The 27,207-nt window shown below is 35.5% G+C and overlaps 1 protein-coding gene across 1 annotated transcript in view; it reads right to left on the bottom strand.

Moving 5' to 3' along the window:
* Positions 1 to 27,207, bottom strand: part of LOC136042150 (transcription elongation factor SPT6-like) — an 85,773-nt gene that overhangs the window by 44,605 nt on the left and 13,961 nt on the right. Inside the window, exons 5-12 of the mRNA XM_065727064.1 lie at positions 25,527 to 25,641; positions 23,444 to 23,594; positions 20,857 to 21,105; positions 11,868 to 12,201; positions 10,187 to 10,478; positions 7,731 to 7,933; positions 5,616 to 5,813; positions 667 to 882 (exon numbers count right to left, since the gene is read on the bottom strand). Of these exons, the coding sequence (XP_065583136.1) occupies positions 667 to 882; positions 5,616 to 5,813; positions 7,731 to 7,933; positions 10,187 to 10,478; positions 11,868 to 12,201; positions 20,857 to 21,105; positions 23,444 to 23,594; positions 25,527 to 25,641 (1,758 nt within the window). The remainder of the gene's footprint in view (positions 1 to 666; positions 883 to 5,615; positions 5,814 to 7,730; positions 7,934 to 10,186; positions 10,479 to 11,867; positions 12,202 to 20,856; positions 21,106 to 23,443; positions 23,595 to 25,526; positions 25,642 to 27,207) is intronic.

Genomic DNA, 27,207 nt, shown 5'->3' with positions numbered 1-27,207 from the left:
TATCAACTTCGGACCCAGACTTCCCAGATATCTCAGGAACTCCACAATAACTGAACCATTAACCAACATTTTTCAAATATTTTACATTTTTAGGTACTTCCCCTTCTCAATTGCAGGAATAAAACCCTTGCCTACTCGTGAAATAGTGTAAAATTGCAGTAAAAGTTTTCCTTTGCCAACCCTGAACGTAAAGGAACCACCATTACGATAACATCAAAAGATATTCTAAGCTATCTGTGGTAATCAACAGCATAAACATAAGTGGCATACACGTTAACAAGGAAATATCTTTCTACTTGTAAGCGGTAGCGCTCTTCTACAACTCGAGTGGGCAAGAATGAGTGAAAAGTTGGAGGATTGGACTCTTCTTAACTGGTTACCTTACCAAGGTTATGCTTAGGTAAGGTAAAAAGGGCTTACCAAGGTTGCCTTACCTTCTTACCAAAGTTAAAAACCTTGAGACAGTGCAGCAGATGGAATCACACTTCCTCGTAAACCGTTTGCTGGTTCGATCCTGCATACAAGAGGACATATTAGGAATAACTTTGGGATTGATTTCTGCTTGGTAAAACAGGAACTGAATTCAATTCCCGTGATGAGATTATTGGACAGCGTTTCTTTTACAACAGAAGCAAGAAAAATATAAAAATAGAGAAAAAAGCTCACCCGAGAAATGAACTCGTGAGCCTCCTTTACCAATAAGGTTTGGAGCTCAAGTGTAAATGCAGGGTACAGTATCTTTTGTATACATTCTTCAATTGCTTCGCCTCTGATTTTGTTCCATTCTTGAACCTGTCGACTAAACTCATCTCTAATATACAACTGCTTTATTTCTTCTAAGTAACTTGGATTTGTTGTCCCCTTGATATTATGCTGGAATTCCTGGAATAAAATTAATATCCAAATAATTAATATCGATGATAACGACATTGTAATCTCAAAACTATAAAGTTATTTGAGATTTTTTAACCACTATAACATCAATAAAATACTAACAATAATTACTGAATAATAAGTTCAGGGCTAATTTATTTACTGGCTATAGCCAAGACCAGGATACGGAAGTACAAACGAAGCCGGTTCAAAATTGATGTGAGGTATCTTTACCGATTGTAAGCTATTTTTCGTTAAATAATCTTTGATCCGCCGAATCACAACTCTCTCGTGTTGGAAAAATGTGCTCAAAATACGACAGAAAACTTGGTATGTAGAATAATTCAGTTCTGATAAGCCCTGGTAAAACTACCAGTTTGTTATAATAAATTATGTGGTAAACTTTTAATGAACTTTTTCTTTGCTGGACAGATGTCAATTCTAAGTGTGAGATTTCTATGTTAAAGTCAATAAACCCTGTGGCCCTTAAAAAGACAATTTGTAATCTTTTTCTACATGTTAAAAAACTGTAGGCGTTTTTCTATGCGTGCGTTTTGACAACCAAATTATCTCTTATTTTCATCAGCTTTAAAAATAAAAAAGGGGCCATTGTATCTTATTCTTCTTCACTCGGTTGAAACTGGTGTAAAAGAACTTTCAACGAATCGCAGCAAAAGATGTAAAACTCTCAACTTTGTCGAGCCCCCAAGCTCAGTTCGAGCTCGGGAACGCCTCACTCCCCATCCTTTAGATGGCCCACTCCCCATCCTTTAGATGGTCCACTCCCCATCCCGTGACCCCAATAAAGCCCATGACTGATAGAAAACATTTTGGGTTTTGACTGAAATCATTTTATATCATTGGCTGCAGTCCCACCATACTGTTTAGTTTAAGTGCGGGTGTTTGGGCTATTATTCCTAGGTTTTCAAACTATTATCAATACATGGGTTGAAAAAATAATAATAAAAAGATAGAAATTGCTATCAAAAACTTAAATTATTAGACTTTTAAGTCTAAGGGTAAATTTCAAAAGTTGAAATTAGTCCAAGGGTAAAATAGCCCATGATAAAACTCAACACAATTTGGACATTCCGCGGACTGAATGTGCATTATTGACTGTATATATAGTTGCATGTATGTATTTCCAAAAAAAAGTCGTCGGGTCATAGGAAAAAAACACAGAAAATAACACATAACAAAACCAACAACAAACAGAAAAAAATTAAAAAGAAAAAAAGTACTTACATATGAACCTTCACGAAATTGTTTATAAAGCGATACATCTAACACGATGTTTCAGCCCTTCATCAACATACTTAGGATTCCTAAATGCCATTTTAACTCATGATCCACCCATCTTCTACCTGTCAACACTAACGTAAAACAGCCATTTCTCAGATCCACCAATTCCTTAAAAAATGAAAATATCCTCTTCATAAACCCCTTACATCGGAAAAGGGACTGGGTTAAAAGTATAGCCCCTAAATTTCCCCTCCCTTTCCCCAATATCAATTGACCCCTTCCTTAAATTTAAAATCCATTTTATTTCTTCCCTTTCAACACCAGCTTAAAATAAACTTCTCCCCCCACATGTACCTTACTATACAAACTCAGAGATCCCAAACCCTCCTTCCAAGCCCGCCACTGCAGTATTCCTTGCTCGTGTGGCCTTTCTTTTACCTTATCCACCCCTGTATCCGAATTCGATCCCTTACCTTCATTCCAAAAATACGAATCTCCTACTTCATCTAAAGTTTTCTTAATTTCCTACGGTCATCCTACCTCTATCTTATCCTCCAACAAATAAAAATACGCTTCTTTCGCTAACCTATTTTTACTTTTTAAAATGTTTATCCAAAACTTCGCCATTCTTATTAAGCAGGGTTGTGTTCTATCCCCCTTTATATGGATCATTTTGATGGACTTCGTCTTAAGGAGCACAGGAAAGGTAATTGGAGACCATGGAATCAAATGGGGAGGAAGAACGCTCCTGGACTTAGATTATGCTGATGATTTAAGCATATTAGATGAAAGTGTGAGCAAAATGAACGAATTTTTAGAGGTCTTACGAGTTCAGGGTGCTAAAATAAGCTTGAAAATTAATGTTAAGAAGACCAAGTCACTAAGGCTAGGAATAAGTGAAGATGAACAGGTGACAATAGGTAACGAAAAGATTGATCAGGTTGGGAGCTTCAGTTACCTTGGTAGTATTATTAGTAAAAATGGTGGGAGCAGTGAAGATGTTAAAAGTAGAATAGCTAAGGCCCAGGGTGTTTTTTCACAGTTAAAAAAAGTTTGGAAGAATAGAAAGACAAGTCTACAAACCAAGATTAGAATATTGGAAGCTACAGTGATGACAGTGGTCAAATATGGCTCTGAAGCATGGGCACTCCGAAAAGCAGATGAAAATTTACTAGATGTTTTCCAGAGAAATTGCCTACGGATTGTTCTGGGAACCCGGCTGACTGACCGTATTTCAAACAGTAGGTTGTACGAAAAGTGTGGTTCAACCCCGCTTTCTGGGGCTATAATGAAAGAAAGGTTGAGATGGCTAGGCCACGTTCTACGGATGAAGGATGACAAATTACCGAAGATTGTCCCTTTTGGCCAACCGTCTGGGGCTACACGGAAAGCAGGTCGTCCTTGTCTGGTTTGGGAGGATGTCATAAATAAAGATTTAAAGGAAATGGGAACTTCCTGGGAGGGTGTAAAGAGGGAGGCTTTAAATAGATTAGGTTGGGGGAGGAGCTTGCGTAGCTGTGTTGGCCTCAGGCGGCTTGGTGCTGCAGTGAGTTATTAGTAGTAGTAGTATCTTTTCTTAACCTATTTAGTCCCAAATCCTCCTCCAGTACAACACTCTGCAACACAGCTCCTCACTTACTCTAAAGCCCCACAGCTCACACCCGTAATACATAACCGGGAGGAGTTTAGTCATAAATAAATATTTAGGCATAGCTAAATCCCTAATCTTTCCAACCTCACTTTTTAAAATTAAGTTCATACACATATTTCCCTTTTGTACTCTATGTTTAACCCTCCTGTGCCTACTTACCATTCCAAAAAAAACTCAACCCCTAAATACACGAATTCTTTTTTAATCTCTATCAAATCACCTTTAAAGCTAAATTCATCATCTTTCCTGAATTTTCCACCTTTCCTCAAAACTACAATTACCGTTTTCTTCTTATTTAATTCTAATCCTTTCTTATCCAAATATTCCTCCATTATGTTTAAAAATGTTCGCATGTCTTTTGCCGATTGTACTATGAGAGCAATATCATCAGCAAACAAAAGCATGCATATTTTCTAAACACTTATCATTACTTCCGGAGCGCTTTTCTCTTTGAAAAAATCAACTATATCATTAATGTACATGTTGAACAAAATCGGTGACAGTGGGCATCCATGTTTCAAACCAATTCACGTCAAAATTCTTCCGGATACCTTACCTAGTATTCTAACAACTAGGCCTGCTGAACATTCCTACAATTAATCTAGCAAAACTTACAGGCAGTCCTATCTCCAAAGTCGCTTAACTAGCATAACTCTTGTCACATTATCAAAAGCCCATCTTACGTCCAGGAACACTATGTAAATCCTAACCCCTCTTTTCATGATTCCATTTCTAGGTATGCTATGCTAAATAATATATCACTGTAAGCTAAAAAATACAATATAAACTATACTAGCCGCAATAGCCCGGCTGTGCCCAGAAATCATAAATAAAACATCAATAAAATTAAAATTTCAATTAAATTTTAAATATGCCTTAGAAGAATATTACACAACTCTGGTTTTTCTGTACAGAACAAGGTCAAGGATAGGGTGGTGGGGGCTTTTTCAAGCTGGGGCACAGTACTACACATACCCCCTCCCCCAAACAACACTCTCCAACTCCACCCTCTTAATCTCTCCATGCCAAAAAGCGTCACACTTGCCAAGTTTTAGCCCAACTGGTCCGTTCTTTTATAAATACACGAAAACAGACGATACACTTTACAGTGTATAGATAAATGCATGAATACATAGCTAATATAAAGGTTACAGACACATGAGATGCATTACACCTGAAAAGAAAAACATATCCAGATTGCTTGACATAGTGTTATATGGTATAGCATTTCGAAATCTTGTATTGTTATCTATCGCAGATTACAACCAGAGAAACTGGGACTAGCCAGATATATAATTGCTGTTGCGTTTAAACACACTATATAGGTTAGAAAAACTTAATAGACATACTGTCACATTGCCATCCTAATTTTGAAAAGTTTGCCGTTTTGTTTCTCGTGTACTTCTGTCCTTGTGTGTTTAGTACCTTATCTAAGATACCTTTAGAAGAAACACATAACTACACAATAGCATGGTATCTCAAGCAGCAAACTTAAATAATACCAAAGCGACATTTTGGTTCTTCTAAGGGAAAGTAGATGACCAAAAACAGATACATAAACTTTAAAAAAGATTTACCAGAAAATAAAAAAATATACAAACGAGGGTAAAGCAGGATATTTTATGAAATTACATATTTTGTACCCCTTACGACTTACCAGTTTGAGTTATCGATTTTGAAAAAATCTTTTCATGCAACTTATAAATTTAAAAAAAAAAATCCTTGCCCCTCCCTACTTTTCCTGGATTGGCACCCCTTTGATCAGCTGCAATAATTTTAGAAAAAATACATTTCAAAAAGTTTACATTTTGAATAAAAAACAAATATTTCAATAGTATTAATGGCTTACCACTTTAATGAGTTTATCCTTTTCTCCTGATACCAGTTTTAAAAATTGATCACCTGTAATTGTGCGAATTGGTTTGTCTTTTATATACTTCAATGCATACAGGGGGTGGTTTTCATCAATCTCTTTGATTCCATCTTTGGTAGGCACAACGTTAATTCTTGCACGTTCATAGAAAACTTCACGAACGCAGTGGCGAACCTGAAATAGTAAAATATGCCGTATAATAAACGTAAACACTTTCTTTCACATTTTTTTTTCAAAATCAGTTGAATTTAAAAAATTGATGCTGCTTATTTCATTGAATCATGTTTATTTCCCCCTTTTTCTTTTTAATGTAAATAGGTAATAAACAAAGATTATTATCAAAACGATATACTGATATGAGTATCACTGATTTAATACATTAATATAACGTATCAATTAATACAATAGCCAAGCTCAAGAATTTTGTTCAAGTGGAAGACTAGAAAGTTAAGTCTGCGAACCATTATTAGAATATTGGAAGCTATTGCGGTCAAGTATGGTTGTGAAACATGGGCGCTTCGGAAGACGAAGGACGATTCATTAAAAGTTTTCCAGTGGAATTCTCTATGCATTGTTTTGGGTACCATTCAACTGAGCCATCTACGATAGTCGTTACATGATATGACAGATATATTCAATTATATCTGTCATAATTAACATATTTCAAAACTGAGAAATACGCTTTTCAAACTGACAACTTTAGATTGCCCGAAGTGACTAAATTTTCATGGGAGATGGAAAGGATGGGAGCAAAGGAACTGGAAGCGAACAAACAGTACCTGTGGACACTGCATATAGCCAAAGATTTATTGGATAGGCAAGGCGGTAACCCCAAAGACGATAAAAACCATCTTATATTTCAACGAAGTAATTTCATTTCACAAAGAAATAGCAAAAAAATTTTATCTTGTTTTTTTTAAAGGGATGTAAAGTAGAGGGAGGAAAAATTGAGCTTTTCGGGAAAGCTTACAGTCCGAATTGTTGAAAATTTCAGAATCAGTATCTTCAGATCTATTTTTTTCTTTACTTGGTGTCTTAATTTTAGGGGAAACCATACTTATCATTGTGAGGAACTTTCGTTTTCAAAATACTGAGAAATGCGCCCTTAATAGAGACTACTTTTGGGTGCCCAAAGACACTAAAGTTTTTGTGGGAGGTGGAAAGGATGTCAGCAAATGAAGTTGGAAGTGGCCAAAACAGTATTTGTGGAAGCTACAGATAATTGCGAATCCATTGGATAGACTGTAAGCCTGAAGACGAGAAAATTCATCTTAAATTTTGGAATTCATTTTCCCAAGAAACAGAAAAAAACACTCTATTTCCGGAATGATTTTTGGCAAATTTTTTATCATCGACGCTGGGCCATTGCCCCGTCGCTCCCCCCCCCAAAAAAAAGAAAATTTCCCATTTTAGTTCATAGATATTACCATTATAGCTGATCACACGTGGGTAACTTAAATAGGGGATCTGTAAATAGGAGTCTCTCACAATAAGTATCTTCCTCATTAAGTGAGGGTAGTGGACGCAGCGAAGATGTAAAAATTAGCGTAGCTAAGGCGTAAGAAGCATTTTTGTAGTTAAAAAAAAACATGAAAAAATAGAAGATAAACCTTAGAACAAGAATTACAAACCAGAAGACACGGTAATGATAACAGTCAAGCATGGCTCTCAAGGGAGTGCGCTTCGAAAGGTAGAGGAAGATAAGCTAGGTGTTTTCAAAAGGAATTTTCTAAAGATGGGTTTAGATACTTCTTTGGATAAATGGATACAAAAAAGCTAGTAATAAAATCATGGTTTGATACTTCCTTCTTGTCCAATAACTAAGAAGGGTTAACGTGGTTAGGTCTTGTTTTGAGCAGATATTATAAGAAAGGATTTAAGGGAAGTAGAATGTTCATCGCAGGGAGTAAAGAGTGGAGCTCCGAAGAATATGGGGCAAAGGAAGAGCGTGCAAAGCTCTGCTAGCCAGAGGTGACTCGATGATCTGATGAGTGGTCACTAGCAGTAGTTCTAGTATTTTTACTTTTACCTTGATGGCTGAATCAGATGATCTATTTCTACTATTCGAATAATTGAAAAAGATAAGCTCACCAGAGGTTCCCTTGCCAACTGCATGGCTACCATATATTTAGCTGCTCTCAAAGCATCCTTAGGATCTGCAAATCTACTATTACCAAACTCCGAGGCGCATTCAATGGGATCCCCAGGATACTGATCCACTTCGTGTCGTTGATAACCATCACGCAGATTTTCGGCAAATTGTTCAGGCGTCAGACCAAATCTTTTGGCCAAGCCTAAAAAAAGGTCATATTTCACGTTTGAAAACAATATAAATATTTTACTCGCAAAACCGTGCAAGAAACTTGAGTAGCATTGAATGCAGCACTACCTAGACTTAGTTCATCCGACGCCTAGTGGCATATACGACAACAATGACTGACCTTCGTGTTTAACGATCCGAGCAAAAGATACTACAAGCTATTGTTAATTCTCAGGAATTAAAAAAAAGTGATAAAAGAAGAAAACAGAGAAAGCAGAATAAAGTAATAAAATAGACAAGATATATATAAATATCTATTTTTTAGTTTACCGTGTCTAAATTTAGTTTACGTAATAATGTAAAAATTACCACATTCATTTTTAAATAGGAATTTTAAAATACATAGTTCAATATTTAAACTAATATATAACGTGTTTTGCCACTTTCTGGCTTCCTGGAACTTTTTGCATTTCTGACACCCCTAGACACATTCATTATAGAATGTAACGGATGAGAATATGTTTCAATTTGAAAAACGTCATTGCTGATGACAACAAACTTGTAAGAAGGATGAATCTTCTTTTTGCCATTTTTAGGAAATTCTCCCTTTTCTAGGCAAAATCAATCTAGGACGCATCATGCTCGTTGTTGTGTTTCGATTTACTAATACCGTTAAGTGTCATACATTGACATTTTACACTAAATAGTTTTAGGGTTTGTTAAAATCCTTTTTTTTATCATTTATTAACAGGATTTTTTAGCATGAGAAGTGTCGTTATCATTACTTACATATCGTGGTCATTACTTATACACCTAGCACTTCATATGAAAAACTTTATAACATTTTTTTTTAATACATAGGGCAGACATCAGTTAGGGTATGGGGCAGGAATCAATTAGAAAAAAAGAATTAGCCTATACAATTAGATTCTCTATTCAATACTCTTCATAAATTCAATATTTGCTGCATTTACAATTGCAGGTAAACCCCCCCCCCTCTCCAAATGAGGCCAGATATAGCCCTAGGCTATGTTCCAAACTTCACTTTTTTTCTAATTGGCTTTGTTTAGCATTAAAAACCGAGAAATGAGCAAAAAAGATAATAGAGAACCAACAAAATGGAGTGAAAATTTGTATGTAGTGTAGGACCGTATCAGGTACCACTAAGAGGACTGGGATGCAATTAGCAGATGGACTAATTGCAGACGGATAAAGAGGGCTGGGATAATAGTAGTGATTATTATTATTTGTAAAGAAAATGAGCCGAAAAATCTAATAGAATATTCCTTCGGTAAATATTTAGTGGTTCAACTCTCCACAAGGGAACACTATAACATTCTGACAACTACTTTGAAAAACAGTGTTTCTGTATGTAAAATTTTGGGCAAAACAAAGATTCCTTGTATATGCATTTTTTGAAGGTCTTTCGAATAGTACAAGCAAAAAGAATCTTGAAATCTCGTGAAAAGGATAAAAAAACGGTAAAAAGATAAAAGGGACAAAAGGAAAAGGAAAAAGGGTTTTTCCGCCAAATTGAAAAAAAACTTATTTTTGGTGAAATGAGGAACACTTGTACATCTAACATGAAGAATTCCTTAATAGCCGAGTAATTTACAAGAAAAAACAAATCTTGAAATATCGTGAAAAAGATAAAAAATGAAAAACGATAAAAAGATCAAAAGGAAAAAGGGAAGAGGAAAAAGGTTTTTCTTCCAAAAGGAAAACCTCTTATTATTGGTCAAATTTGGAACGCATCAAGTTTTTAGATCGACTGTCCCCCCCCTCCTTCCTCATCCCCCCCCCAAAAAAATACTGCATACGGGCCTGTAAATTATGACAGGGGTCTTCCCGGGGCTAGAAGGACTTCTGTAGGGACGCTAATATAAACATAATGAACTAACAATAAGCAAGCGAAATTATTCAGTCAAATGTCATTTTCCCCGTAAAAAAAAAAAAACAGCCTTCATTTTGGCTTCTGTCAAATTTATCTAATTAATTTTCTTCTTTTAAAACGTTTAACATGAAATATTTTTCCCTTTTCCTTACTTTTGATCAGATTTAAAAAATACTTGCATGAGAAATTCCTTACAAATCGTGTACTTTTTTCAGTCTAACTTTAAACGAAAAAAACTCAATTTTTCCTATAAATTGTTTATATTTGTATTGTTCGTATATATTGTTATATATGGATATTCAGGATTGTTCTCATTATTTATAATTTATTCAGTTAAATTTCCTCCCCTGTGTCATTTCTCAAGTAGCGTCGGGTATTGCCTTAATGACCTACCGTCAAGACCAGCACGCCTGCAGACTGAATAGAGGTCACTCTTTCGCGCTTGTCGAATAGTCTCATCTTCATCAGGAGGAGGGGGCTCATCCGCCTCCTCTTCCATCGGTTCGTCTCCTTCTTCTCCATTTTCCATGCGCTCTTGACGACGAATTTCACGCAACTCCATCCGCCTTTTATATTCTTCACGTTGCTTCTGGCGATCAGCTTCTTGCATGACTGGCACATCGTCTCCGTAATAAAGCATAAAATGAATGTAGTTATCCCTGATCTCCTCTAGGGATGATGCATCCTAAAGTAAATATTAACAAATTAATTAACTAATTTTGAAAATTCATCTTGAAAAAACAAATCTTGAACAAACATAGAATTCATTCGCATTCCTAGAGACGATTAGTAAATCGAAACTAATAACAGTTGTTGATGCATCTTCAAAAATGAAGATACATTTTCATTTTACATTTTCTATACTTGTTTTAAGGACCTAATCATATCGACTTCTAAACGCTTCAACCTTTCAATGAGAAGTATGATGAGCAGCAATTGCCATTTGATCATAAAATTTTGGTGCTCAAACCTGGTACCGAAAACGCAATCGCGAATAGCAGCTTCCTTTTCAATTTTTTCTGACAAGGGAATTTTTTCCAAGAAATTAAGTTTTCGACATTAAAGGCTTTTTAAATTTTATACCTTTTTTTACATGGTAAGTGCAATTAGCAACAGGATTGCCACCTCCACTGCCAAAAGTACTACTTTTGGTTCTTTCTTTTTTTTACTAAAATAGCCAATTCTTCTTTGATTTTTTTTTTTTGTTAAGGAAAAATGGCAGTTTTAGAGGTTTTTTGCTGGAATGAGGCATGGAGTTGAACAAGCAAAAAGTATGAGAAAGCCACAAGTAGAGATATAACACAGAACTTGCGTTATTTTGAACACAATTTGCCAGAGAGATAAGTTCTTTTTTTACTACGATAGAAAAGAGACACAACACCACCACATGAAGAGATTTCTCAAAGGAAGAAGTCAAGTCCGGGAGCAACTTGAATTCGATTCAAGTCCAGCCAACCGCAGAATTCGAATCCTATGCAAGCTAACCATTAAGAAATACTGACTAAAATGTAATACTACCCTAAATACTTCATAATTTTGAAACAACCTAAAGAAAAATCTTAGCAAATCGCGGCTATTAGGCATGAATATACATAAGATGAGTTTAGGGGACAAAAAATATTTATGAAGTATAAACATACATATGATGGGTCTAGGGGACAAAAAATGTTTTTATGTTCATGTCCTTGACACTTTGAGATATTAAACTTTAAAACCCAAAAAATAGATCAAGTCTCTGTACACGGCTATTAGGTATGAATATGCATAGGATGGGCCCAGGGGACAAACAATGGTTTTATTTTGATGTCCTTGTTACTTTGAGGTAATAAATTTTGAAACCAAAAAAATGCCTCAAGTCTTTGTACACGGCTTTTAGGTATGAATATACATAAGATGGGCCCAGAGGACAAATAATGGTTTTATTTTGATGTCCTTGTTACTTTGAGGTAATAAATTTTGAAACCAAAAAAATGCCTCAAGTCTTTGTACACGGCTTTTAGGTATGAATATACATAAGATTTTATTTTGATGTCCTTGTTACTTTGAGGTAATAAATTTTAAAGTAAAAACATACCTCAAGTCTTTGTATATCTTCATCCTTTAATATTCGCATACTCTCGTCCAAAGGCTTATCCATAGCAGCCATAATTTTCTCCTCCTGGTATTTTCGCATTTTCTTAAAAAGTTTAATCATGTTATTTTTACGATTTTGAAGCTGGCACCATTTTTCGTCAAACTTGTAAATCCTCCAGAGGTCGTTAATATCAAAAGCCGGATGAATGATCTCTTTGCGGTAGAAAGCAATAAAAGGTACTTCAAGATTTTGATTTCTCATGTGATCCAAAGTCTTCTTGATCTTTGGAATTACGTCACGTTCAGCCCCAAGCCGCCGTCGATATTCAACGTACCTAAAAGAAACAATGACACTACCTTAATGTCTTCGAGCAACTCTTATCCGATTTATCCACTGAACTCTACCTTTTCCAGAAGTTATTTTTATAAGATAACAACAAATACTAAACACTATGGACAACATAACTGAAACACTACCGACAAATAAGCGAATAACAACACTAATCACGTGTGCTCCATTGTAAATATAACTTATTTGCAGGTACCAGAAGGCGTGTGCCACTTTTCACTATTACTGTCCCTTTGTGTTTTCTGCCTTCAATTATATTTTTTTCCGCTTTCGAAAGGATTAAATGTTTTATTTACATAAGACATCACTAATTCTCGCTGATCCTGCAGGTTCTGGGGTAAGCAGGTGTAACTCATTCTGCAACTAATCGAAACCACTTCAAGCAGCAATCCGCGCGATTTACGTGTCGTGAAACATTAAATATAAGAGATCGGATGTCAGATAAGTAATCTTTGGAATTATCGAACGTACAATTAATGGCATGCGTAGCTAAGGAAAACCAAATTTTTGGGCGAAGGGGTGTCACAATACTTTCCTAGACTGTAAATAAAAAAAGAAAAAAAGTTGCGACACAGCACAAGTGCGAAATCCGTAAGTTATTAATCTAATTTTGGCTCTTAGACTGGAAGAGCTTTCGATCTCCATCAACCCTCACTCTTAGTTTTGGAAGGACCTCTATCATAAAAAGAGAGAGAGGAGTATCAGAGAATTTTTTTTAATGTGTCTCAAAAATGCAAAAAGTTGTGATACAGCATGGCTGGGAAATCGGTAAGTTGATAACGCTACTTCTGGCTCTTATACTGGCAACATTTTCAATTTCAATCAGCTGTCACTCTTGATTTTAGGGATAGCCTCTACTCTAATAAAAAGAGAGGGGAGGAGCTTAAGAGAATTTTTCTAGGGTGTGAAATAAAGCTGCACTACGGCAAGGTTGATAAGTCGGTAAGTTATCAATACTAATTCTGACCCTTCAAGTGGCAAGGCTTTCGACTTCAATCAGCTCTCACTTTTGGTCCTTGGGAAAGCTTCGACTCTAATAAAAAGAAAGGGAAGGAGAGTCAGATAATTCTTTTGTATGTGAAAAATGTATTAAGTTGCGCTACAGCACAGCTGTGAAGTCGGTCAGTTGTTCATGCCGATTATGGCCCTTAAAATTTCAGGATTTTAATTTCCATCAGTTTTGACTATTGGTTCTTGGGAGAGCCCTATTCTAAAAAGAGAGTGGAGGGCGTAAAGGAATTTTTTAAGGGTATAAAATACGGCAAAAGTCACATCGTGTTTAGCTCAAAGCACTTTCAAATTACTAGACCTAAAAGAGACAACGGATTCGTGGCAAACATATGTGTAATAAAAACAGCAACAGTTTTGAGCAGATGAGGAGGAGTGGGCATCATAGGTTTTCTTTGTAAGAGTTTGAAATACAACAGCACGTTGTGTTTTATACGTGATATGAAGTGGGTCAATTCTTCATGCGAACTCACACTTAAAAAAATATTGAATTTCTGGAGAAGGGGTGACGTTGGGTGGGGGTTACTTTATGACTGGGTATTTTGGCGTTTTATTTTGCAATTTTTTACCTTAATGGTTGAATTTACAGACCCAGGCTGAGGAGGCTATTGGTCAATTTCATATTAATATCAGTCTTTTTTTGAAAAATTTACTTGGTTCATTAACATGGTTATCTGATAATAGTTCTTTATTTCAATAATCAGAACTATCAGATTTCAAATTCAAATACGATCCTGCAACCGATGAGGCAAAAATTTCGATTTCAGGAGTATTTATTATAAACATGACAGAAGACAATCAATAATATCCATGTTTCCAATCTTATCTATATCTGTGAGATTGTGTTTATTTCGTTCCAGATCAATTTTCCTTTTATTCAATCACCCTTTTCCATAGATTTTTATAAAGGGTGTAATCAAATCCGTTCAGAATTATTCATTCTTTTTTAGGGGGAGGGGTGCCGTCAGTAACCTTAGAAGGATAAAAATTTTTTTTACAGAATTCCTATAAATCTGTACGTGAAAAAAATGAAATTGGCACTTAAGTACTTTGAATTTTTTTTTATCCATCTACAAACGTGGAAAACATGCCCTGTATCTCCCCGTAATCTCCACAAACACTCAACCAGACAAGCGTCCCAAACAGGACACTTTATACTCTGTAGTTTTAAATTAAAAGTTATAACTTTTTAAGTCTTTAAATCATTTTCTCTATTCTCCGTGTTTGGCAGGGTGTTAAAATAGTTTGTGAAGTGAGGTTATTGACGGAAGAAAATGTAGCAAGATTTAAAAGTAGAACATAATCTCTGTTTTTTAGTGAGTATATAATTTTAATAATTTATTTAAGTTAATATAATTTTATTAACGATTTTTTTCTCAAGCGACTTCTCATTTTTTTTTTTTTTTTGAAGATAGAGGGTGGTAGTGAAAGAAAGGTAATTGTTTTGTTTTTAATGCTTCTTTTAAAGTGTCACACCAAGTGCAGTGTGGTTGAGCTGCGCAATTTTTTTTTCTTCTCTATTTTTCTGGTTGATAACAATGTAAATATTAGTTGTTTTTTTTATTTGGAAAGGGTGTTTAGCCTAAACAAGTTCTTTTTCAACGATTGATGTATTTTTTTGTTTAATCTAAATAAAATCACTATTGACTTATCACTAAGTCAAAAAAATTACATAGAAGAAAATGTCAACGAAAAGATTAATAAGAGAAGTTAAATTAAGCTAACATCGTAAATAGAAGTATATGCATACCATTTTACATTTTTCAAATGCTGCCCTCATCCACCCATACAAGTCTTACTCCCATGCTTGGCTCCAGACTAGGCCTTCAAAGGTTGTAATGTCTGTTAATAGATTCTTTTTTCAAACAGTTCGTGGTAACGAACTGTAGTAAGGAGCGACCCGGCTCAATAGTAACCAAAACTCTAAAAAATGGAATTTTGATACCAATAGCTAGATCAAAAGAATCGCATTTTAATGCTGGTTTTAAATATATAAGTTTCATCAAGTTTAGTCTTACCCATCAAAAGTTACGAGCCTGAGAAAATTTGTGTTATTTTAGAAAATAGGGGAAAACGCCCCCTAAAAGTCATAGAATCTTAACGAAAATCACACCATCAGATTCAGCGTATCAGAGAACCCTACTGTAGAAGTTTCGAGCTCCTATCTACAAAAATGTGGAATTTTGCATTTTTTGCCAGAAGGCAGATCACGGATGCGTGTTTATTTGTTGTTTTTTTTTTGTTTTTTTTTTCCCAGGGGTGATCGTATCGACCCAGTTGTCCTAGAATGTTGCAAGAGGGCTCATTCTAACGGAAATTAAAAGTTCTAGTGCCCTTTTTAAGTGACCAAAAAAATTGGAGGGCACCTAGGCCCCCTCCCACGCTAATTATTTTCCCAAAGTCAACGGATCAAAATTCTGAGATAGCCATTTTATTCAGCGTAGTCGAAAAACCTTATAACTATGTCTTTGGGGACGACTTACTCCCCCACAGTCCCCGTGGGAGGGGCAACAAGTTACAAACTTTGACCTGTGCTTACATATAGTAATGGTTATTGGGAAGTATACAGGCGTTTTCAGGAGGATTTTTTTGGTTTGGGGGAGGGGTTGAGAAGAGGGGGATATTCTAGGGGAACTTTCCTTCGAGAATTTGTAATGGGAGAAGAAAATTTCCATGAAGGGAGAGCAGGATTTACTAGCATTATTTAAAAAAAAAACAATTAAAAAATAAAAGTGAAAAAGCTTTTTCAGCTGGAAGTAAGGAACAGCAATAAAACTTAAAAAAACAGAAATTATTACCCATATGAGGGGCTCACCTCCTTCTAATACCTCGCTCTTTACGCTAAAGTATTTTCGGTAATTTCAACAACTTATTCTACGGCTTTTGTGATTCAGGGGGTCATTCTTAATGAATTGGGATAAAATTTAAGCTTTAGTGTAAAGAGCGAGGTACTGACGATGGGGCGAATCCCCTCATATATGTAATAAAAACATGAGAATACAAAAGTTCTTTACGTAAGCTAATTTATAAGTTACGTAAATCTTTTACCAATAAAAAGATTCGTAAAAAATTAAAAGTTCTAGTTGCCTTTTTAATTAACCAAAAAATCGGGGGGCAACTAGGCTTCGTCCCCCGCTCTTTTTTTCTCAAAATCATTCGATCAAAATTATGAGAAAGCCATTGAGCCAAAAAAAAAATATGCAAATTTCGTTTTGATTATTCCTCTGCGGAGAGCCGAAATCAAAACATGCATTGATTCAAAAACGTTCAGAAATTAAATAAAAAAAACAAGTTTTTTCAACTGAAAGTAAGGAGTGACATCAAAACTTAAAACGCACAGAAATTGCTTCGTATATGAAAGAGGCTGCTTCCTCATCAACGCCCCGCTCTTTACGCTAAAGTTTTTTACTGTTTTAGAAAGAAGAATTGAGAGAAAGAGTCAAACTTTAGCGTAAAGAGCGGGGCGTTGATGAGGAAGCAGCCTCTTTCATATACGAAGTAATTTCTGTGCGTTTTAAGTTTTGATGTCACTCCTTACTTTCAGTTGAAAAAACTTGTTTTTTTTATTTAATTTTATGAATAGACAAACCAACTTTTACAACATTGATCCATTATGTAATTACATGTTGTTGTTTTTTTTTTTTTAAATTTGGAAGCCTGAAAGTATATATATATATATATTTTTTTTTTAATATGAGGCTATCTTTGTAACACTGTTCTAGGAGTACCAGGTCTTATCTTCAAATGTGGATCAAAGGTCCTATCTTTATAAATTGAATCAAATATTTAGTAAAGCATTTGCAGACTTCTCCTGATACTAAGGAGCCATTCAAACCAGGGAAGCATGATGATCATCTTCAACCAAATGTGATAAAACTATTCCAATGAGCATTGGGTCGTACAGCTGACAATACCACCATCCCATTGCAGTCATTCAATGCAACCATTGGATATTTCTCTCTCTGACCCAAACAAGTGTCAGTACAACCAATTCATGGATATGTGGATGGTCAACAATCCTGGAAGAACTGTCACCATTTACATCACAGCTGGGTTGGTAGGAAAACCTTTTTTCTTAGCTTTCATACCATCATTTGTCCAGAAGGGATTTGAAAGATATATCCCCTTTCACTCCAGAATTTTTTAATAATGAAGATATTTGCTCTTAAATACAGACCAGCCAAATATTTTTTCAGCCCATGAAGCTGATGGCAAGTTGCAAAGCTCATCAGAGATTCTATTTCCAGCCCATCCCTACCTACACTGCCATCTTCTCACCCAATAATTTCAGTAAGCCCTGTGATTTTGCAGCCATTGTGAAACAGGATAGTCGCACCCGAACAAGTACAACGACATCCCAGCACCACCAAGAAAACAAAATGCTTCAAGGAAAAAAGGAGAGCAGAACAAAGGTGCTCACTGATACATCAGTGAAAGCCAAGATTTGCTACAAGATTTACTACTTCCTTTGCTACAAGGAAGGCAAAGAAGAGGCAGAAAAGAAAAAATTGAAGCAACAAAAGCAAGAAAAACAAAGAAGCAGACTGTGAAGAGATTGGGTGAGAAGGCAGCACTGAGGGCGAAAATGAAACTGAAAAGGTTCAGACAGTGACTGTTGATGGCAACTCTGACAGTTCTCTTGGGTAAGATAGTGAAAAGGAATGTGAAATTAGTTTTGATTTGGGTTGCAGTTGGCAACTTTGTAAAAGTCATTTATGAGGGCTATTAGGGAGAAGGTAGAAACTACTACAGAGGTCAGGGTGACGACAATGAGAGATGGGAGAGGTAATGTATGAAATTGACTAGAACAGCCAGATCATATTTACTACATGAAAGAGGATTTTGGGTAAAAACCCTCAGTACCTGGACGGTGTTCGATCTTGGACAAATGTTTTGAGTAAAATGTATCTTCCCTAAACAAGGACAGCAGGTTCTTAGTCTTGTACCTGATGCAGATAGTTGGGATTTGCTGACTGCAATCTTATAGCTATGCTTATTCAAATATGATTACTCTTTTTCGCAAGACATGTCAGTGATTGAATTTGTCCATGATTGAGATGCTTCATTTTTAAAATCCTTTGTCCAAGATTGGGCAGTAGCCTACTTTCCAAAATTAGACTCGAGCTAGAAATTTGTAATTACAATTAGGCGTCTACTATTAAGTGTCTGTACATTTTAAACTAGTGTAATACTTATTAAGAAAATTTAGATGGAGTAAGTAGAAAAAGAAATTAATTTTCAAGTCGGTATAATAGATATAATGGCATGTTAATCAATTGTGAGGGAGCAGTCAATCTCGACTTGTCACAGTTAAAGATAAAGACGGGGCTACACTTAGTGATAAAGAATGAGTTAAAGAGAGATGAGCAGATTTAGCACATTTGGTTTAGCACATTTGGTTTAGCACATTTGGTTTAGCACATTTTGAGAATGTGCTAAACCACGATAGAGTAGCATGAAAAGATATAGAGGGGATCTGAAGGACAATTTGTTTTGTGAGGAAGGATTAGCGACAGTACTAAAAGGATTAAAAATAATAAGGCATCAGGTGCTGATACTGTGGAAAATGAGCTTCTTATATATGGTAGCTCTGAGGTTAGAAATAAGTTACCGGTACTGGTGATTATCAATAAGATTTTAAAAAAGTGGAAGGACCTAGCGATCTTAGGAAACCCTAATTAAACCACTGAATAAGAAAGGTGATAAGAGTGAGTGTTGTCATTATTGAGACATTAGCCTGGTCTCTGTAGGTAGAAAATTACTTAGTAGTACAATACTTTTAGACTGAAAGATGTTGTAGACAAAGTTATGAGAGAAGAATAGCGCGGCTTTAGAAAAGGTAAAGGATGTGTCGACCAAATTTTCACTCTTAGGTTAATAATTGAGGAGTCTGAGTTATCAAACGCCTTTGGTCCACAGTTTTATAGATTATGGACAAGCGTTCGATTCTGATGACAGAACAGTTTTGGCGAAGATCTTATCCTTGTGTGGTATATCAGACAAATACAGTGATGACAGTGGTCAAATATGGTTCTGAAGCATGGGCACTCTGAAAGTGGATGACAATTTGTTAGATGTTTTCCAGAGAAATTGCCTCTGGATTGTAACAGGGTACCCGGCTAACTTACCATATTTCAAACAGTGGGCTGTACGAAAAGTGTGGTTCAATCCCGCCTTTTAGGATAATAATGAAAGGTTGAGATGGCTAGAGCACGTTCTGCGGATGAAGGATGACAAATTGCCGAAGATTGTTCTTTTCGGCCAATCGTTTAGGGCTAAGCGGAAAGCAGGTTGTCCCCGGTTGGGGTGGGAGGATGTTATAAAGAAATAGTCAAGGGAAATGGGAACTTCCAGGGAAGGTCTAAAGAGAGAGGCTTTGAATAGATTGGGATGGAGGATGAACGTGTGTAGCTGTGTTGGCTTATGGCAGCTTGGTGCTACGGTGAGTTATTAGTAGTTGTAGTAGTATAATAGACATAACTTTTGAGATAGTGATTAGGGAGACCTGCATTTGCAGTTTCCTTTCCATTCATATCTGTCGATGTCTAAAATAGGTCCACCTCCTGTAATTAGACACCTAGTTTGCTCTTCGTTATTACACCTCCAGTGGTTTTATCACAAATAAGGAAACACATTGATTGTCCTCAGTATTAAACTTATAATCTAACAATTAGGAACTTGATAATTTTCACAACCTCCCGTTTCAAGTAACTCTGCTATATCCCAGAATCGACACCTCAGTGTTTATAAACACCTGCCTATGGTAAGGACTGTAGAAATACTGATTCTTTGCTATATCGAGGTGTCTTGAAATAGAAAGGTCCTTAAATTTCAAGTTCCTACCTCTAATTTAATCTGGTGTGTGTTCGAAAAACAATTGTCTATTCAATGGATAGGCTACAAAAACTAGTGCTGAATAAAAACTCACCCAGCAAGCACTAGGAATTCTTGCAAACTATTTGTGTTCGAACTTATTTAATTTTGAAAACTGTACATGGTTTCTGAGCAGAAAAATCAAAATCCTTAAGCCCACGAGAAAAGACAAGCTCCAACATTACGATTGAAGCAATAGAGAATTGGTGTAAATTAATTCAAGAGTCAGTCGAAAGCCGCCACCTCATCCGGTGGCGACGCGCCGGTGGCGTTAAGATACTTCGGTGGCGGTCGACCGGGCGTCTCGTCAGAGGCGTTCGATGCATACGCCGGTGCGGCGCCAGGATACAACTGAAATCATAAACAAGCAAATCCCTCCACCTCTGTTTTTTTTTTACCTTTTTTGTTACCCATTTGTCCGTGAACAGTTTATTTTATTGAATTTTTGACACAACAATTTTCTGGGTGAAATTTTACTTTTGACAACATCATTTATTAGTTATATATTCTTCTTTTGCTTAATTTAGTCATTGCCCTAGATTTTTAATGTTTTCTTGTTAAGTATGCAGCAGATTTAGATCTATCAAATCTTATTCTAAACTTTTTGGAAATAAATGGGAGATCTAGTATGTAGATAATAGGAGAACTAGTATACACGATAAATAAGATATATAAATAATAAATAAAAACTAATATAAATAATACATAATAATAAGTAGGCAAATAAGAAGTAGCACAAAAAAAAATGAATACTGCTTACCAGTCCTGGGACGACACAGGAGATTTCAAAAAGGCCTGCCGATAAATCCATTCAGCCTCTTTATCCAGTTCACTCTCACTAGCTGACGTCACAGGAATCATTCTTAATTGCATCCTTTCAGGCACGTCTGTCTCTCGAACTTGGACATCAAAATCGGTGAAATGACCTCTCTCGAGTTCAGAGGGCTCAAATACTTCGAATATAGACTTACGAGCTGTTTTCTTCCTTCCAATTTTCTTTGTCTTTTTCCTTTAATTATAAAAAAATCTATATTTAGAACGTCTTTCAGACTATAATATCAAAAATCAGAAAAAACGACATTTTTCGAGTTCAGAATACTTAAGTGCCTTGAATTTCCGTTACGGACTGCTTTCTTTCTCTCTATTTTCTCGATCTTTTTCCTTACATTCGAAACAATAAATTTGTATTTACAATATTTTAACTAAGATAAGATAAATTTCTATACAACTACTTGGTTTAAAGATATCGTTTTAGTTCAAGAACATTGCCATTCTCAAGAACAAGACTGCAAAATATGATACCAACAAAAGTCTCATTAGATTACATTTAGCAACTTCGATTTACCAGATTTTCTCAAATGCTTCTAGTTTTCCGCCAGGAATTAACAGTTCACGGTAACGAACTGTCAATAAGGAGCGACTCGGGCAAATAGTAACCGAAACTAAAAAAACAAGAAATTTCATAACGATTAATATATCAAAGAAATGGATCCTCATCCAGATTCTAAATATATAACATTCATTAAGTTTAATGTTAGCCAACTAAAGCTAAATAGCCTGAGAAAATATGCCTTGTAATCATATAAAAAAGGGGGAACACCCCCAAAAAGTCAAGCGATCTCAATGAATATTACATCATTAGATTGAGCATAGCAAAGGACACTACTGCAGCGGTTTCGAGCTTCTATCTACAAAAACGTGGAATTTTGCTTCTTGTTTCCCAGAAGAAAGATCACAGATACATTTTTTCCCCATGGATGATAATTTCGAACCAATGGTCCTAGAAGATCAGGAAAAGACTCATTAGAACAGCAATCATAAGCTCTAGTACCCCCATTAAGTAACCAAAAAGATTGTGGCACGGGAAACTGGCGTTTTCAGCCAGTTTATGGCATCAAACTACAATTTTACCCCAAAGAGAACCATGCTACTAACGACTGAAAATTCTGAGATAACCAATCGACTTAAAAGTATCAAAAAATTATATATTCAGCTTTCCAGCTGCAGAGGAAGTAATGCCACAGGGTGGCAAATCTGTGGGGGCACATTCGTAGAAATTGATATCTAACCGCTCTTGATTCCTGAGAATAGTTTTGGTCTACGCTTTTATTATTGTTAAAGGGAGGGGAGGGGTTAACAGTGTCTATCCCATTACGACGATCTTTTCCTATGTAGCATAAAATAATATTATTCACGTGTCTACCGGGACAGAGGTGGAAAAGGTGATGCAGGATTAGCCCACCAGGAAGTTTCTTGAGGGGGGGGGGAGACTAGGATCTTTGTTTTTAGCGATTTTAAATGTTAATTTTTTCTCTCTTCCTATTTATATGCAATGTTTCAATATATTTAAAAATATGTATACAGTGTATTTAAAGATCAGAGAATTCTACTGTAAATGACACAATGGCTTCAGCCACGTAGAAGATCAAATATCACGTAGAATTTCCGTCCATATGGACCATTATACCTCTTTACATTCATCCAAAATTCTGTACTAAAAATATTATAAAAAATTCAATAAAACTACTGTTCGTCGAAAATTTCGACTACTTATTCAAGTTTTGTCCAAATTTTGATTACAATCCAACATTTCAATTCTTGAAAAGAAAAATACAGGATATATCTGTATGCATATATTAATAAAAGTCCAAACATTTTATTATTCGTGAAATTTATAAGTAAACTAATCAATCAGGTGTATAAAGGCCATTTCATATGAAATATGGTCATCAGTAGTGAAAATAGTAAAAGGGGAAAAAAATAACAAGACAAATAAAAGAAAATATAAGAAAGAAAAAAGAAATAAAATAAAAGAAAACATATGAAAGAAATAGCAAGTACAACAATGCAATAAAACAACAACCAATGCCTCATTGACAATGAAATTTTACTAATATGAAGATTCAGCTAGCGCTAATTTTAACCAATCAGGTTTCACAGTATTTTCTGATTGGCAGACAAAATCCATGAAAAATCTTAATTGGCTTAAATTGGGGATAGCTAAATTCCAGTATAAATAAGATCTTACCGCGAATGCAGCATGAGCAAAAATATACGAACCCAAAAGAACAATTTGAGCATTTCAAACCTAATCAAATATCCAGGCCAGAAGCCCTGCCCCTTCCAGATGGGTCTATTATTACAGAAGTGTCTCAAGTTTAATATAAGAACTTTGTATGTTACTAATGTTTTTTTTTTTAGAAAAGAAACTCTCGAAAATCACCGAAGTCATATTTGAGGATTTTATTAGCCTATGTGTAATTTTTTCTTTCCGACGTTCACTGCCTAAGTTAAAAGTTTTACCAGATATTGAATTTTCAATTCATTTTAATTACAGAAACACATACCTTCCACCATCTTCTTCATATTCAACATCTGACTCCTCTTCCTCTGCCTCTTCGTCAACCATAAATTCGTCAAAGTCAAAATCGACACCAAAAGTATCTTGGGCAGTTTGCAAAGCATGGTCGGTAAATATAGGCTTTTTCCGTCTACCACCTAAAAAAAAAACTAAGTGTAGTTAAAAGATTTTTTCGTTTGATAAAAAACGGAATTTAAAAAAAAAGAAAGCAAAGAGTGCGAAGGAGAACCGAAAAGACAAAAATAGATATTAGGAAAAGGACCCCCACCAAACCATTCTTAGCGCTCAAAGCAAAAAAGAAGAAAAAAAAAAACAAGAAAATCTTGACGCTAACAAAATACGTTTCTTCTGCTTTGTTAGCATTCATTTCAAAAACGTAGTTCCTTTTTGTAATTTTCTTTTTCTATTTTTTTTTTTGGCAGTGAGGACCACTTGGCGGCGTAGAACATATCTAAGATCTTTTTTTCTCTTTGGACTTTTGTTAATGTTAAAGAAAAAAAGAATTGAAATAATGGAAACTTAATGGACCTTTAAACACTTGTTAGTGATACTGAATTCAAATTGGCAACAATCCAAATTAAAATAACGAAACTTCCAAACACCAAAAACATTTTAGGCAATAGTCAAAGTATCTTTGGGTGGTTCTGAATAGTCCGTACATACCGGCTTTTTACGTCTACCGTTTATAAGCAAAAGTTTCCCCAAGTAAATATAACTGAAAACAAAAATCTGAGAATAATGAATTACAGTACTATTTATTTTTTCTCCTGTTCTTACTAATTTCATACAGTTGTCTTTTCTTGGCCAATAAAACAACTTAAATATTTAGTCCATTAGCAAAAGTCTGAAGAGTTTGAGCCAAGAAACTGAATTTTGAAAATTACATTTTTTTCAAATATTATGATTTTTGTTTAGCAAAGCACATAGATATTTCCTTTCAAATGAGCCCTTAAACAGCTTTCTACGATGCACCAGCTCCCTGTTAGCAGCGAAGAAAAAAGAGGACTCGGCAATGCTGCCCATGCAGAAAAGTAACTTCCCTTATTGTTCAACAGATAGGGGACTGTAACCTTCCTGTGCGGGGTTTTCGACAATGGCGATTCCAATGATGCAATTTTAATTTCTATCCACCGCAGTTTTTTAGAGTTTTCAGGCAGTCTTTTAGAATTCCCATTAATTTTTCTTCGCAATAAGCTTTAACCACTACAATTTTCCCATACTTCATGAGAAGGGTATCTTTTCGAGTGCTGTCATTTTATAAAGATTGTGCAATACATACGAGAATAAAATAAATACAAAATTAAATAGGTAATTAAAACAAATAATTAAACATCTCAAATAGTTTATTGAGATTCAACCATTTAAAATTTAATTAAATTAAGTCATCTATCTTCAGTAGCCAGAGAAAACGTACTTGTGGGGAACCCATTTATTGGTATATTTCAATTCACCAAAGGTGTAAAACCAAATATTACGCAGGGCTAACTCAGTCATACTATTAGACCCGATCTTGAAGTAAGGAATTCGAGTCCGACGTTAGGCTTTTTCTTTAGAATATATTCATTTTTCGGTACAATTGCATTTCTGGAGAAAAAGCAATATTAGACCATTTTATGGTTAAAGATGGATTACAAATTCTACTCAAGGGGAGGAGCATTTTTATTTTCATAAATAGGTATTTTCTAAGTTATGAGCTGGGGCAAAATCTACACTGTCTTGTCTCATCGCTAGAGGGTCGGGTCGAAACTTTTAGGGACAGTTTTATTTACCAGGGGGGAGGCAGACGACTTTGAATTTTCTCCTTTACATTTTTATGCCCGTTGTCCGACAGGCTTTGCTATTAGTTAGCAGTGAAATCAAGGTCGTATGCAGGGAGGAGGGGTTTACCAGGTTCTCCCCTCCTCTGAAATTTATCTAATTTGTAAAAAGGCAACAAAAATGCACAAGCATATTTTTGATGTGCTTTGTCAAGTTTGTTTTGGATACCCCCGAACAAAATCCTGGATACAGCCTTGAATTAAATAATAGCAATCACTAACATAATCAATATATAAATCCTTTAGTCATACCAATAGGCTTTCCTTCATCGTCAACAATAAAGTCATCAGCGTCTGACTCCTCTTCTGCCTCGAGATCCTCTTCTGCCCGTGGAAGTCGTTCAGGGGACTCCACATCTTCTCCTTCCTTAAAAAACAAGTATTCAATATCAACTAAAGGGTTCCGTAGTAAAAGTGCACCAAGACAAAAAAAGACAAAAAAAAGGGGAGATACAGGCTACTGGCGTTTAGTAAAAAAAAAGGAAACAAAATCCGATAAAATTTTGAAAGAATACCTAAGCAATTGACCTGATTTCAGAACAACAGTGACCTTACGGGAGTATTATAGCTCTTTAGGGAGGGGAGGGGGGTTGATAGTTGCAGTTGGAGCACTTTTCTAAAAAAAAATGACCCCTTCTCAAAGGCACAGTAAACTAATAGGGGTTTAGTAGCTCACGAGAGGGGAGAAGGAAAGGGGAGCGAGCGAAATCAATCAAGAAATTAAATGTAGTTCGAGGATATTGGCAAGAAATCGCTTCTACTCTTTTTTCTCTCTTCTCTCTTCCCTGGCAGGGTATTTATTAAAGTTACCTTTGTGTAATTCAGGGACATTGGCAACACACATAATGCCCTTCTATTTTATTCTGAAAGATATTTAATAAATCGAACCTTCCTAAGTCATTTAAGACAGTATTTTTTTTTATCTTTTCTAATTCCCCCTACCATGGTATTTAGTAAAAAAAAAAAAATCTAGAGGTTCCATCTTTATGGCAATTTAAGGATATTTGGAAGCCAATTACACTTTTTTACTACTTTCTTTTCCCCAGTCATGGTATTTAGTAAATCTAGTGATTCCGTCTTTGGGAAGAAAAAATTTTTGCAAACCATATGAGCCACTATTTCATTCTTTTACCCGGCAGTGTAATTGGTAAAATAAACCCAGGAAGCCGCTCCTTCTGAATCCTGAGGACTTTGGAAACCAAATGCCCTAGCTTAAGGATCGACCCATGGCATTCAAAATTACACTTGTACAAAGGGGGGCAGAGGCATTTTATTAGCCTAACGCAATAGTTTTACGATAAACAATGGCAGACATTATGCCTGAACACTGGGAGGGGATAGGTCTGTGATCGTTAGCCCTGATTAGAAGATAGTTTACTAAATCTAGGAATCACTATTCCTTGCTGTGTTATAACATAGCAAAGAATTAAAGAGTACCTGATCTAAGTTTTCAAACAATTCATTAGCTCAATAAATTATGTTCAATATAAAAAAAAATCGTAATGCACACCAAGTAGAATAATAATACCACAGAATAGTAAGATAGTCAATAAGTACCAAGGACATCGAAATAAAAACGTTTTTACCACTGGCCCATCTTAGGTCGCATCATACATAAAAACCGTGACTAATACCTCATATTCGTCAGTGCTACCAAGTTGAACAGAGAAAATTAATAAGCAAAATTAATTAGTTCAATTTGGCAATGTTTTTCAACCGTGAAAATTTCGACATTGACAATCGAAGGTAACTACAAATCTACAGGAAAACTACACCTCCTTATGCTGTTGGTGCCATATGTTTTTACTACTGCTATTATTAACAACAACTCACTGTAGCACCACGCCGCTAAGGCAAAAACAACTATACACGCTCTTCCTCCATCCCAATCTTTTCAAATCCTCCCTATTTATACCCTTCCAAGAAGTTCCAA

This window comes from Artemia franciscana, unplaced genomic scaffold (assembly GCF_032884065.1).
Source record: "Artemia franciscana unplaced genomic scaffold, ASM3288406v1 PGA_scaffold_73, whole genome shotgun sequence".
NCBI classification, from domain to species: domain Eukaryota; kingdom Metazoa; phylum Arthropoda; class Branchiopoda; order Anostraca; family Artemiidae; genus Artemia; species Artemia franciscana.
This window is presented reverse-complemented; position numbering and strand designations above follow the sequence as displayed.